This window comes from Etheostoma spectabile, chromosome 13 (genome assembly GCF_008692095.1).
Source record: "Etheostoma spectabile isolate EspeVRDwgs_2016 chromosome 13, UIUC_Espe_1.0, whole genome shotgun sequence".
Taxonomy (NCBI): Eukaryota; Metazoa; Chordata; class Actinopteri; order Perciformes; family Percidae; genus Etheostoma; species Etheostoma spectabile.
In genome coordinates, this window is record NC_045745.1 from 14722763 (window position 1) to 14737688 (window position 14926).

At 36.9% G+C, this 14926-nt stretch overlaps 1 protein-coding gene across 1 annotated transcript; it reads right to left on the minus strand.

The window, feature by feature from the left end:
- Positions 1–1294: 1294 nt before the first annotated feature.
- Positions 1295–13516, minus strand: faxdc2 (fatty acid hydroxylase domain containing 2). Its single transcript, XM_032533144.1, is given in 10 exon segments — positions 1295–1934; positions 1936–2019; positions 3102–3268; positions 3397–3502; positions 4070–4275; positions 7061–7182; positions 7734–7837; positions 9212–9309; positions 11839–11873; positions 13423–13516. Coding segments are annotated over 10 exon segments (1017 nt in total). The 5' UTR covers positions 13448–13516; the 3' UTR covers positions 1295–1864.
- Between the last annotated feature and the right edge of the window lie 1410 nt (positions 13517–14926).

The following is a 14926-nucleotide window of genomic DNA, read 5'->3' on the forward strand; positions in this document are numbered from 1 at the left end:
ATCAACAGTCACAGAACTTAACATTAACTTAAAATGGATGAGAATATGCTGCTACGATGATTCAGCTTTTCTGGAGTCACTTCCGGTCTCACACAGTAGCGCGAGCGGCTCCATTGGCTAGGGTGTAGTAACATTCAAACTTAATGCTCTTGTATTGGATGATATCTATGTTAACAAGCGATCATGTCAATAAAACCCATTTATTTATACTTATATATAGTTTTCACATGGATTTTATAATCGTATATAATTACCGATATATTACATATTTATAGGACTTCATTTATTCTATTTATTGCCCATTTTGTATGTGGGTTACAAATAGTATGCCATATAAATGTCACCAAAAGTCATAGTATAGTATGTCATAAAAATACCACAAGAAGTCATAGTATATTATGTTGATAAAAGTGTGAAAAAGTCATAGTGTAGTACAGTAGTACAGTACAGTATAGTTTGTTGAAACCATGCAGCCAAATAGAATATGTTAAATACAGTTACAGCATAGTCTGTCAAAATAGTCATTGCACATTATGTCGAAAAAAGCGGAAAAGGTCCGTATAGTATGTCGAAAAAGCAGAAAAAAGTCATAATATAGTACGTCCAAAATAGTAATAAGAAGTACAATAGCATAAGATGTCACAGAAAAGTCATAGTAGATAGGAAGTCCCTCTCAAATTAAAGTATGCTAACACTTCCAAAAGAGGAGACAATGTGTACGCATGTGTCAAGTACATGTATATATGTGAAAATGACAATATACATAGTCTTTTATACGTATTTTTCATTTATACATGTGGGAATATATACAGTACATGTACAAGTTAGAATGTATGTATGCATTAAATATGCACAATATGTATAATATAGGCCCATGCATGTGTAAGGAGAGTGTATGTGTGAGAGGGCCTGAATGAATTATGACTTGTAAAGCCCCCGTCACTTTGCAAAGAAGTTTGTGACTACCAAAGGTCTCTGGTTTCTTTAGCTTCATGTCAATATATATTGTATGTTGTTCTGAGGTTTTGTTTCAAAAGGAATAATAGTCTTTATTTTGTTTCCCGACACCATAGCAAAATTGAGAGAAAAAAAAAGAAAAGATGCAGTTGTTGATGTTGAAAATAATTTTTTAATATTAAAACAGTCGAATATGAAATATGAACATTACATCATCACAGTAGGAAATCTCTTCACCAGGATTCATGTCTTGGCCTCTGAGGCCTCCTGTAATACATAAAGACACATTTTCCATTCAAGGATATGTTTTGATGCAACAGAACTATATTCTCTGTCGGAGCAGCAAGTGATTGCAGCAAAAGAGTCTGGACCAGTGAGCTGGAAGTGCTGTTACTAAATAAAATATAAAATGTGCTTATAAGAATCGATCGTTGATTTAAGATTAATGTGCACATACTTATAATAGACTCTGCTAATGTTAAAGCTCATGAAGAAAAGTAAGAACACGTAATTAGTTTAACAAGGTGGTGGCGATGCAAGTATACACGTGATGTGAATCAGCACCAGAAACACAAGGTCTTAGAGGTTGCGGCAGTTGGATGCTCATGTTTTGTAAAACGGAGTACAACAGTGATTAGTTTTCAAACTCATTAACCACCGAATTCTTACATCTTCCTTATCAAGGATCTTCATGCAATAAAGTGCTACATTTTTATTAGGAAAAATAAAGTGGACTCAGTGTGTTAGCAGACATTCAAGATCTGAAACTGATCAACAGGTTTTCTGGATTAAAAAAAAAAAATCAATAGTCACGTAAGAATGGGAATCTTCCCATATCATGATTCTAAACTTGGGAAGGACTGAGGTTTACGGGGGGGGGGGGGGGGGGGGGGGGGGTCACAGGCCATCAAAGGCCCTTCTTGGGTGTGTCAGGGTTGCTCTCGTTCAGAGGAGTGAGGCTGGTGAGCAGGATGTGGGCTCATAGTGCTGGTCTGCCTAAATTTGGCGTCGGTGCCGTGGAGCCGATCCAACACGCCGAAGACCCCAAAACACTGGTTGAACCTGGAACCAGGAAGAACATGTGAGGACAACAATCTAAGAACAAGTATCAAACCTCCAAAGAAGATGATACAATTATAACATTAAAAAAAAATGTATTATATATATATATATATATATATATAGATATAGATATAGATATATATAGATATAGATATATATATATATATATATATAGATATAGATATAGATAGATATAGATATATATATAGATATATCTATATATCACTCAGGATCCATGTTTACTTTGCAATTTCTTTTTTAATTTACAGTAATTAAGAATCTTTTTTCTACAGATTTTACTGAAATAAGACTATAAAAGTTAACCAAAAATAATAATGAATTGATCCTAAGTATTTTCTTTGTAGCCAAAGCCTGATATCTTTGCGAGAGCTCCATTGGTATCCAAAGAGTATTTTAAAAACACATCTACGAGCCACACTATTGCACAGGGTGTTCCTTTATTACCATGGACAAACACACACTGTAGTTTATTTTGACTCAAAACCACATTTACTGTCCTGTTACCACAAATACTCACTAGAGCACCTAGTGTGGATTAATCCGCCCCTGAAAAAAGTTCCAAAAAATGCACTATTTCCTCCTGTTTGACTAACATTTGCTAAGAACTACAGTCCATTGTTGTTTAAAGACATTATTTAGGCTTTAGGCTACATGTGACCTGTTCAGAGAGATTTGTTGACAATAACAAATCCATTAAATATCACCAGCCTGTCCTTTAATGATTTAAAAGGAGTAGATTAGATGGATATCTGAAAATCAAGTTTTATGTCCCTACACACTCAAAGGTTTGTATTTTTCATGTTGCAAGAAGATGTTGATGACCACAGACAAGTAAACTGTATCTCAGAACAGAAAGTCAAGAGAAAAATGTAAGGAAAATGAAATCTCAGAGTATCTCCAAATAAAAAAAAAATGTTTTTAAAATCCTGTTATCATTAAGTTTGTAATACTCAACGTTAACTTAAAAAAAAAAAAAAGAAGAAAAAAAAAGATAAATTCAAAAAAAATTCATCAAATCCACACTACAAAGTAGTCTTGGAGTAGTGGACAGGTGGACTCACCTGAGGTGGTGGAAGTCGTGGAACTCGGGAGAGGGCAGGAAGGGGAGGTGGTATCCACAGTGGGAGATGGTGGTGCTGACCAGAGCCAGGCAGTACCACAGGCAGGTGGTGGACAGATGAGAACCCAGGATCACCGGCCCAATTGCCACCGGCAGCATGTTGGAGATCTAAGGGCAAAGGGGAGGTACAAACTGGTTTTAATAGCTGGAGGAAAATCCAGCAAACATCAGGTCAAGAACGGGAAACTGAGACAGACAGAGATACTGAAATGAAAAGTAGAGAGGGGGTCTTTTACTATATGTTCCAGAGGATGAGCATAGATGCAGACGATTCCAATGGGAGCGGTCCACTCGTGGTGCTGTTTGTGGAACTGCTTGTAGAGGCCGGGTTGGTGGAACAGCCTGAGGAAAAAGAAGATGAGGATCAAGAACACCATTAGGTTATCCATTCATACATATTTAACAACAAGGTTAAGAGTCTATAGCCATGCTCTGTGAGGTTGTAGTTAGGCACAGTGCTGCTGTGAGCTAAATGCTAACATCTGCATGCTAAAATGCTCATAACGCCAAAGGGAACCGAATCAGATTCATGGCAAAGAAGGTTTTCACATCCTAGCATAATTGTGCATAACAAGAAACGTAGTTACTTTGCAAACCAAGTATTGGACCTTCTGAAACTTTGACCTGATGATGCTACCAAGTGAAAGTTATTACTTTCATTATTTATTCATTTTGGTATCATTATTATTTTTTAACCCTGATAAAAATGTTTTAGCAACAAACAATAAAACATCTGTTTGGGTTTTCGATCTAGTCACATCCTTCACTTTTACCACTAGGTGGCGGCATAGTGTACAAATGAGGAAGAAGCGTTATTGTCTGACTGTGCAGGCCTTTTTCACGGGAGACATTTTGACATGTCACAGTAGAAAAAGCACAGGTGTAAATAATAAAACTAATGCTCCGAACCTGTGTGAGTAGTAAAACATAATTTCCTCCAAGATGGCAAAGAAAGCCAGCTCCATCAGGGCCCAGTGGAAAGTGGGCAGCTCGGGGCCACAGGGGTTTCCTCGCAAGTTCATCAGGTAGTAAGCAGCCACAACCATGGGCCCCGAGATGAACAGGTAGTTGAAGAGGACGGTCTTCATCACATGGAAAACTTTAACTGGAGCCACCTGCAGTCAGACAGAGGTCAAAACTGGATTTAATGTAAAATAAATATGCTTTTTTTTTTTTTTTTTTAACAACACCTCAACACCACACACACACACCACCACCACACACCACAACACACCACACACACACACCACACAACCCACACACACCCACAACACACACCACACACACACCACACACACACACACACACACACACACACACACACACACACACACACACACCCACACACACACACACACACACACACACACACACACACCACACACACACACACACACACACACCCACACACACACACACACACACACACACACACACACACACACACACACACACACACACACACGCTGGGTGTCATCTTAATTTTTCTATTAACTTTATTCTATTACAATATTCTACTTTGATACTGCATATTTCTTCTTCTTGCTCAACACATTTCCACATAAGTTTTTGTAATTGTCCATGTTTTACAAAAAGTGTGTTATGGATTATTACAATTAAGTAATTTGAACTAAATAAAAATATATTTTTGGGATTTAAATAGTTCTGTTCATGTATTGAAGGCTATACCTGATGTCTACTAGTCATTTCATAAGATTGTTTATGGAGTTTAGTCAGTAGGTTTTAATGTAAAATATAGCAAAGACATTTACATTTAGACTTGATACTGGAACACAAGCAGCAGCTTCTATATGATCCCCTTTACTATATTACAGACAAAAGACACAATTAAACCATTAAAGTTTGGACCCTGATTATAAAAGCATGGGAATATCATGATGACCTTTTTTGTGCGTTTGTGTGAGCACACAAATGTGTCTCAAGTGTACACAAATGAACTTTTGCACACTTGCAGTACAGTACGGTTTTGTAATTCAAAGTGTTTACCAAAGTAAAAACACAAGACCTATGAATAGGCCTTTTTCATAACAGCCGTTTTGACTTGCCGTAGTAGTCAAAGCACAATTGTAACTAATAACATTAATAATGGCTCCGTTCTATTCAAGTGTCCCGGTAAGCCATGACAGTGAGCCAGCATACACAATACAAGAACCCTGAAACTGAAGAAGCTAAATGGAAATCTGCCATTATTTAATGGCTGTTGTGAAAAAAGTGTAAACACACATGATAACAACAGTGAGATGCAACTGGTGTTTGTTTGGTTTGATACCAAAGAAAATGGCTTAACTAGTACAGTACATAGTTGTTATATCCTCATTGTGTGCTAAAACTTTTTTCTCGTATCTCAAAATAAATGTCTATCTGGTTGACCATTAGACCATTAAGTGCACTGACATATAATTCAAATGACTGCCTTTAAGATACATAGATTGCGCGATAGATTTGTATTGTTGAGACACAACAGCACATCCGGGCTTTGTTTATGATTAATAGGACTCAAGTTCAGGCTTTTAGAAGTTATCAGTCACAGAGCTTCAGTGTCTTGGCTCAGAGTAAACACACACTGGAAAACAAACAGGACACACACTACAACTCAGCAGATTGTCACAGACTAGTTCATCACAGGTGAAACTAAGTTTTATGGCAAACATCAGCTTTATCACTATTGATTGTCAAAAAAATACAAAGTTCACGTTAATCTTTAAAGGTGGGAAACCCTTCGCATGTTATGTCCATCCATGTAGGCATAACACCGAACATCCCTGGCAGTATGTTCAGAGAAAACACTGATTTCATGCAGGATGTATGGATAATGTATATTAATCTGCCTGAAATTGACTAAAAGATATTTTTCATCCCATCAATGAACATGAGCCTCCTGTGCACTGTGTTCCTAGTTATAATCTTTGAAAGTTTTAAACTTTGAGAGTAACCTTCCAGCTCTGGTTATCAGTAATGGATGTCTTTATCTCCCCAGTGTCCATCAACATTGGTTAATCAAACACAGCGTGAGGACTTTGGTCAGATGGACAGGTGGACATGGCACATCAGCAACACTAAGGCGCACGTGCACACACACGCTTGTTCTTTTCAAAATCGAAGATATGATTATCAATGACCAAAGCATATTTAGGTTATTTATCATTTATTGGGGCCACAAAAACTGGATATAAACAAATATATGAACGATTATACATAAATGGAGAAATTTACAAAAGAATACATTAATATGGAAAAAGATGTAGAAATAAATGATCTAAATGTGCAAATAAATAGGACACTACAGAACAATATAATATTCTTTATGTATTGCCTATTTTGGTTGGCTAAAATTGCCATTGTATTCATTTATATATTCCCTGTGTCACTTTTATATATCACGAAAATCATTATGACGCCAGCGTGATTATAACTGTATTGCTTATATACAATAACTATTAAAAAAAGACAAATGTGTCTAAAGAGTGACAAAGAGTATCTGAATGTTTTGTTGTCAAAGAAGAGAAGTTCTTTTAATTTTTTTGATGCTCAGTTTAATGAGTAACTAATAAAGGTCAGTACACTGAGATAGAAGGGTTTATTATCTGTACTACATCAAATGCCATAACATTGTACTATTCTGATTAATCAGCTGCAAATAACAGCAGCTACTGTATCAGAGGTTAAAATGAGGCATAACTCTACAGCATAAGCAGTTAATTCAGTAACAGTATTGGTAGAAGCAGTAAAGGTCCAAGTGAAGTTGGTGTCTTAGTGGTATCAAATGTAAAACTGCTAGTGGAAATAATAACAGTAGAGGTCCACAGGGTTGGAGTACTTGGGGTGGTATTAATAGTGAAGCTGGAGGAGATACATTAACTGATTCAATATAGGACATACCGGGTTATTCTTGTCCACCTGAATGCGGTAGCGGGTGATGAAGGAGGGTTTACCAGTGGTGTCTACCAACAGCAGCAGAGCATTCGTCCCCCAGAACACCAGAGTGGGGACCAACATTGTCCCTGTTGGGGAAAAACCAGGACTGCTGTCAGAGAGGGACAACATGGCAGCCCCTGACCTGGGCCTATTTTTTCAGCGAAGACTGTAACGTTCTGCAAACAACTTGCTGATATTTTAAAGAAAAGTGTGGCTTTCAGCATTTTATTTCTGAGCTGATTAAAAGGAAGGATTTTGTTTTGGGGCAATCTAAGGTAATTAACATGATCACAGATATCAAGCAGGATTGCACCTTGTAAGGTGACTTTTATTGCACTGTATGACTTGCTCTGTGCTTTATTGATTCACCTTAATGCATTTAACATAATGCATATTGTTTTGGACTGGCAGCACATAACATCCTACATAGATATCTGATTGAGGAATACCTCCTGATGTGCAAATCAGACAACATGATGGGCCAATATTCAAGTAAGTAAGTCGACACCAGGGGTAATCATGACTTGATTTGGCTGCTCTGCTATAAGAACTGTCAATAGCAGTCAGGCGGTTGTATTGTGATCCTCCAGAGTCAAGTTTTGGAAAACAAACACAATTATTAGTTGTTATTTCTTACCCAGGTAGAACAGAGTAGTTTCACGACCTTCAAATGAAACATGCAGATTCGTCCACAAGTTCTGCCAGAAATCTCCTGAAGCTCCCCAGAATCTCTGAAGATGCCTGGAGGAGAAAACATCACAAAATGTTGCAAGGCGCTTTTGTTAGATTTTTGTTCTTCTGTATGCTCTTCTCTGGAGAACATGCAGAAGTCTGTCTCTAACTCTACTGAAACATTCCAACGAAAGCCCAGTCCCAATGTCCACTTGCTCAGGTTTTAAAACCTGATTTCCAATTTTCAATGGTTCAGAGCCACCTAATATTGTTACTACAGCAACCATATAGAATATATAGCTATATGGTTAGCACATATCCAGCCACATCCTAACAAACAAACCACCAAACATGCAAGAAACCACCTGGCAAAAACGTATGCTGTGTTTCCGATGCATGCTACGGCTCTGCTCAACTCGACTCACTTTTGGAAAAAGGTGCTTTTCTCCATTTAATTTTACACTGCGGATATTACCTCTCAGTGTAGGTGGGACTTACTGAGTGATCGCCATAGTGACGCTGCGTGAAACAGCTATGGAATCATCTTCAACTATACTTAAAAAAAAAAAAAAACATTTTTAAAATTTGGCACGAGTGGATGTAAAAAATTTCAGTCGCTATTGACGATTGCATGTCTTGCGTCACACTAGATATGATTCTCTCTGATCAATCAGTGGCGTGCAGTGTTTTAACTCCACCTTTTAGTATCTTCTCAGCTCAACACCTCAACCGAGGTGGTACCAAAAAAAGCACCAGGTACGATCCATACCTTACGAGTCGAGTAGAGCAGTGCTGTACCATGCGGTGTGGAAATGAGGCACTAATGGCATATTATGTCATTCAAGTCAAGCCATTAGTTAATGAACCTGTTGTTCATGAATCAATTTGAAAAAAGAAACCCTGATGAAACCTAAACGGGACCCCAGCACTCCATATTTCTAAGGAAAATTAGCCCTGATCTAAAACTACAGATCCTACTAGAGAGAGAACATCAACACCGGCAGAAACTTTCGACTGCTTGTTCATTGCCAGCGGTAACTCGTTATTTTCAAAAACTAATTTTTTAGAAATAATTGAAAGTCCTAACATTCTGTAGCCAACTGGGTGAGACAACCAGCAATTCATTATCTATGAAGCAAGTTCAAAAATCTAAAATTCAATTCAATAATCATTTAAGAGCATATTTCTTTTACACATGCTACTAATTTCCGAAAATGTTTTCTTGTGTGGTGACTATGATATACCAGGCGATCACCATCGTGCTTGAACGATCAGCTGAATAAATTTGGACCCGCCTGTCCAGTCCTTTATTATTATGATTATGATGATTATGATTATGATCATCATTATTATTATTGTGCATTGATGCGATGATGATCTCAAGTTAATTTTAAAACAAGCTATTGGTTTGTTGTAACACTGCAACTTGGAAGGAAATCCCACCATGTCAGCGAGTTGCCGAACGCAGCCAAGAATAAGATTCCAGATCCGATGACAACCGCAGCTTTCTTCACAGAATCCCACACTCCTCCAGGGGCCTCCTGGGCAGAGAAAAGGCAACAATAGTACTGTGTGCAAGCTCGTGATGTTGAGCTACATCAGCGTTTCCCACAGAAACGTCTTGGGGTGCAAAAATGTCTATAAAACAACAGTAAGGATTGCAACACTGTGGCTTTTTAGGTCAGTTCAGTCGTAGGTGAAACGCTGATCTGCACAGACAAAGCAGACTTCGTTTAACTTATGTATCCATAAAGGTGAGGAATTTAGCACCATGGGCCTGCATAAAGATTATACGCTTACGACAATATGCTTTATCCAGTTATTTTGTATGTATATATTTGTTTCTGTCGTTATTGTTTATTTCATAATAATGTTTAATATGTTTCTTTATATATGCACCCTCACCAAGGCAAATTTAACATAAGTGTAACTTATTGTGGCAATAAACCCTTTTGTGATTTGGATTTCTGATCAGGCAACAGAAGAGAATGGGAATCCTTGTTGTTTAGGTTAAGCACATTGAAAATACGACATTAGGCTCCATTGGTTTTTTGGTCTTAATGATGAACGGTTCTGTCTGTAGTGCAGAATTATAGTGGATTTTTAATCAAAACGTTACATAATGTTTATTACCATAACAACCTAAATAATGCATTTGTATGACTATAAACATAAAGAGTAATGTGTACAGTAAAGATGAGGTTTAAACACAGTAGAGCCATAATAAATGAATGATTTTTATCTATATCTACATCAAAAATAATTCAAAGCATCAAAGCTATTAAAAAGGCCACATGATCTGTTTGTGAATGCAATGCTCAATATATGAAATTTTGACAAGACAGCAAATTAATTTATGATTAAGTTATCAATTTGCCTTTAATGTGACCTAAAGGGATTTAAACAGATTTGGTCTCTTGCAATTTTGACAATATCTGAATTTAAGCTGCACACTAAATGTGTCCAACCAATGCTCAGTGCATTTAGTAAAAGCCAAATCAGAGCCAGTCAGACAGATGTAAAAACTAAATCAGTTCACTCAGCGGGAATTAGGTCCAGGGATTGATGTCACACTCACAGATCATCTAAAATGCCAGCCTTTACCCCGGCTGCCCTTTGGCCAGCCATGCTAACAGGGGAGACAGTGTTACACAAATGTCTACTGCTCTGATGTATCCTTGTGTATCTATCCTTATGAGGCCATTTTAATGACTGCATTTGTTACAATCTATTCTCTAAGAAATGAAGTCTGCTAAAGTTCCTAAAAGGACACACCGAGCCAACATTCCACTGGAATTGCACCTTCTACGACTTGATGTGACAAATAAAATGGATTGAAGCGGTCTCTCATTGTCCATAATTGTCTCAACCTGTCTATATTGTTTCTCTTTATAGTGTGTATATATTGTTTCTTTATTTGAGTAAGCGCATTGTGAGCAATACGATCCAAAACAAAATTCCTTGTATGTATCCTCATATCTGGCAAGTAAAGCTGATTCGGATTCTGATTCTACAGTCACTGCTCAAAACACTCCTTACAATTTCTCTGGGTCATGTGCATCATACATTATTGGCTAACCCTGCAGGGCTTAATGTATTAAGCATGGGAGGAAATATGCAACTTGTCAGGTTGAACTTGTCCCAACGTAACAACAAGGTATATATAGCAAGTCAAGGACCAATTTTCAAAACAAAAGTAGGCAGGTGGAAACTTTTGTGTTTTTAATGTGTTACCAAGTTAAAGAAAGGCAATTTGAAACACTTTTTCCATTCTGATGCTAACATGAGATTTGACTGATGGTCAATACATTATGATTAATGATATTTTTTCAGCCATTTGCCATGCAGCCAAAATAAAATTGCTCACAGATCATCTACATGTGATGTTTTTTTCTTTTCTTGGAAGAGCTTTTAATGCGTGTTCCGACCAACCACACCATCAGTGTTGACTGTTACATGGTTGACTGTCTCAGATTCAACATGGCACAAAAGAAGCTTGACCCATGCAGGTTTTCTGAAGACGTGCCAATTTGTGCCTAGATAATTATTTTGAGTTCCATAATTTTGACGCCCAAAAACATACAACGATTTTGTGTTTCCTGAAGGGATGCAAGAGCTTCTTATGCAGCCATTTTAAAAGGAAACTACAGGTAATGAAACTCATTAATGACAATTATAGAAGAATTTGTTACTCATTGAAGCATCTGGTTTTATACACTATTAGTGGTGGTCAGGAAGGAGCTTGATTCATATTGTCAGTGGACGATTTAATAACATTAACCTTGCATGGAAAAGTGTTACAAGTAAATAATGCTGCAAACATTATTTTTGCATTTATATTAAAAGGATTACATGGTCAGTATGTTTGCATGAGATGCCAAAGAGGTTAACGGACTGGAACAAATATTCAATTCTTTAGAGTAGTGTCACCCTCAAAAAGGGTTGTTCCTGCTGTGACTCATCATATTGTGTTGATGCTGTCCTGCCTGCTTTAGACCATCTAGTCGATACTAGTCAACTATGGTAACACCAGATCAGAGGGTTCAGTCATAAAGGCATTGTTTTCTTACCTGTCTGTTGCCCGTTGTGGCCGCTCCCCTCGTGTCTGCAAGCACAATAATAAATTCACTGTTTATTTTTATTTTCCAGGTAGGATTAAAACAGATTTATAACTTCCAGGGTTAACCACCACATCACATATTTTAACTAATAACAGATCCTTCTAAAATGACCATATAATTGATGATTTTGGAGGGAAATAGGATATATGTGTTGTCCCAAGATGACTGATGGCAGAAGATTTAGGATTAAATATCCAGCTGTTTATTTTAAAAGGAAGGAGGCCTTATTCCCAGCTGGCTTGCAGGATAACTGTGTGGTTAGGTCTTACCTTTCCCTATTGTTATAGAGATCAGGTTTTTTTTTTTTTCAAGGTTTAATAAAATAATCTTTAATGTCTTACTTTCTACAGTGTGACACATCCTTAATACTATTCATATTTAGGACTGTGCATAAATACAACTCCATTTGTTTGCCTCAGACACATATACTGAACCTTTTTTCTTTTCTTTTTTTTCCATGGTACAATAATCATCTGACTCCTGTGTAGCCGAGTGCAAAATTTACAGCTGGAGGATTATACATAATCCTTATTATAGTGAGCATTTTTCCAGTCAAATTCTTGGGAATAACAACCTGCTCTACATCCACTCTGTTTGTAACCGAGCAATAAATAGAAAGTTTAGGGAACAAAAAGATGAACAATGTAAAGATTTCAGAAAAAGTGTGGAACCCAAGTAATATTAAAGTCCTCCCTCCACTCAAAAAAAGTGCCTTGCTTTTTATTAGTTTACTTGGATGTTTGAGCTTCACTGTGCAGAATCGTGAAGCCGATCATGTGCCGATTTTGACAGTAGAAGAAAAAAGGAGATTTTGTTCTTTCGAAGCTGTGTTGTTCAACATGCAATTAATGTGAAAGAACGATGGGGAAACTTGAAACCAGTGTACGCACACACTACACAGTGATCTTGAAAAAATATTTGCATATTTATATATTCTGGATTTTCTAAGAACGTTTGGAAAAAAAACAGGCTATGACACACAATTTATTATTCAAAGTAGCCTAGAGTATTTTTCTTAAAATCTGTCTCAAAACATGTCTGGTGGGGATATTTAAGTGAAACATAGAATTGGTGCTTAAACATTAGTTAATTTACAGAAATGATATGGATTTTGAATCACCAAGGTGCTCTGCTGATTGTTTTTTATATTATATGACTGTGTAAATAAATACACTGATTTGTTCGTGTATTTTTTATTGGCTGCAGATTATTAGACTAAATAAAAGAAAACTATGATCGAGTTGATAACTTGACCTTCACTTAAAGTATTTATGTTGAACATTTATTTTAAAAAATAGACATAGAGCGTTAGTCAAAAATAATCAACAGGCTACATAAAAATCATAGAAAATGTATACTTTATTGAAAGAAAAATACACGTTAAATGGAAATACTCAAGTTAGGCTAAGCACCTCGAAGGCTCAGGTCGACTCCTCGAGGCCATGTACAATCCACCACTGCCAACTAAAGCTTTAAACGTGACATAAACCGACTCCACCAACATGTTAACGGTCGAATACATTTCCGACTCACCGCTGCCTCTTGCTTCCAACGTCATGCTTCCTCGCGGCGTTTCGTCAGCTGTATCCAAGATGCTGTCAAAAAAATCGTGTATTTACAACAGAGAACGATTTCTGATTGGCCGGCTCCTGATCAGCTGACACAAGCCGTACCCGGAAGTGGCGGCACCTGTCTTGCTGGGCTCTTATATGATTTTTTTGTTTTGTTTTTATTTTATTTTATTGACAAAAAGCAGTATGCAGATAATCAGGTAAACAGAAATATCACATGGACATAGAGTGTACAAACTTATTTAGATAAAAAAACAAAAAACACACGGAGCATTACAAAGTTAGTTTCCACAATTGTAATTGCACCATTTCCTGAATTACCATAGAAACATCTTGATATGATATCTTTAAGGTTAAAGATTTAGGCTCCAAATCTGTCCAAAATCTTTTGGATATTTCACAATCGGAAAAAGGTGAGATATTTTTCAAATATTCTGTTCACAAAATGTACAGGAAGAGTCAATGTCAGCAGATTTAGCAATAAGGTGATAGCAGGGTATATGTTATATACAATTTTTAGGTGTACGTCCTTAGCTTTCTTAGAAACACAGTACTTATACGGTAGAAGCCAAGCCCTTCTCCAGGTAATGTTTTCAATTAACCCCTTGGCACGACTGTCTACTTTCTCTGAAAAATTCAGTGAATATGCTGATTATTGCATTTTATGTGCGTTATTTCAGTCCCATTCAGTGATAGACCATTACTTACCTAAGTAATTTTTATAAGTGGGCTAGAATTAAACTATTTGGGATTGCATGAGATAAAGAGTTAAATTGCCTGAAAGGAATTGGAAAACTGTTCATAGGATAGCATATCACCAGATTCATTGAATAGATTAGGAACATTAGTTAAATCTATTTGATAGCATTTGGGAAAAAATAAAGATTTGTTCCTAATAAGTAATTTGTAATTGTTCCATGGGAAAGTCTTGTGCGGTGACAAATTGTAGACAAAAGCTAACTTCCAAGTTAGAAGGGCTTGCCAATGGAATTATGATAACTTACTTGGCAATTTATTGAAAGAAAGACCTCCAGTTGTGTTAAAAGTGTGATTTGGGATAAAATACCAAATTGAATCAGAGTTTTTAAGACATCTTTTTAACCAATTAACTTTAAAGGTGTTCACCACGCGACCCAATACCGGATAAGCGGATGAAGATGGATGGATGGATGGTGTTCACCATGTCAATGAAATCTAGGACTTGAAGACCAATTCCTACATCAGTGGCTGTTGAATCATTTATAAATAAGGATAACGATGGGTACACAAAAGCCCAACTGGTTTGCACCCTGCTCCAACGCTTTACTATTATATACACTTAACTGTTACTCAAATCTTACGTAATGAGAATATTGATAACTACACGCACATGCGCACGCACGCACACACACACACACACACACACACACACAAACACAAACACACACCAATAACATCTCCTTCAGCTATCTCCTGACCCAGATAAC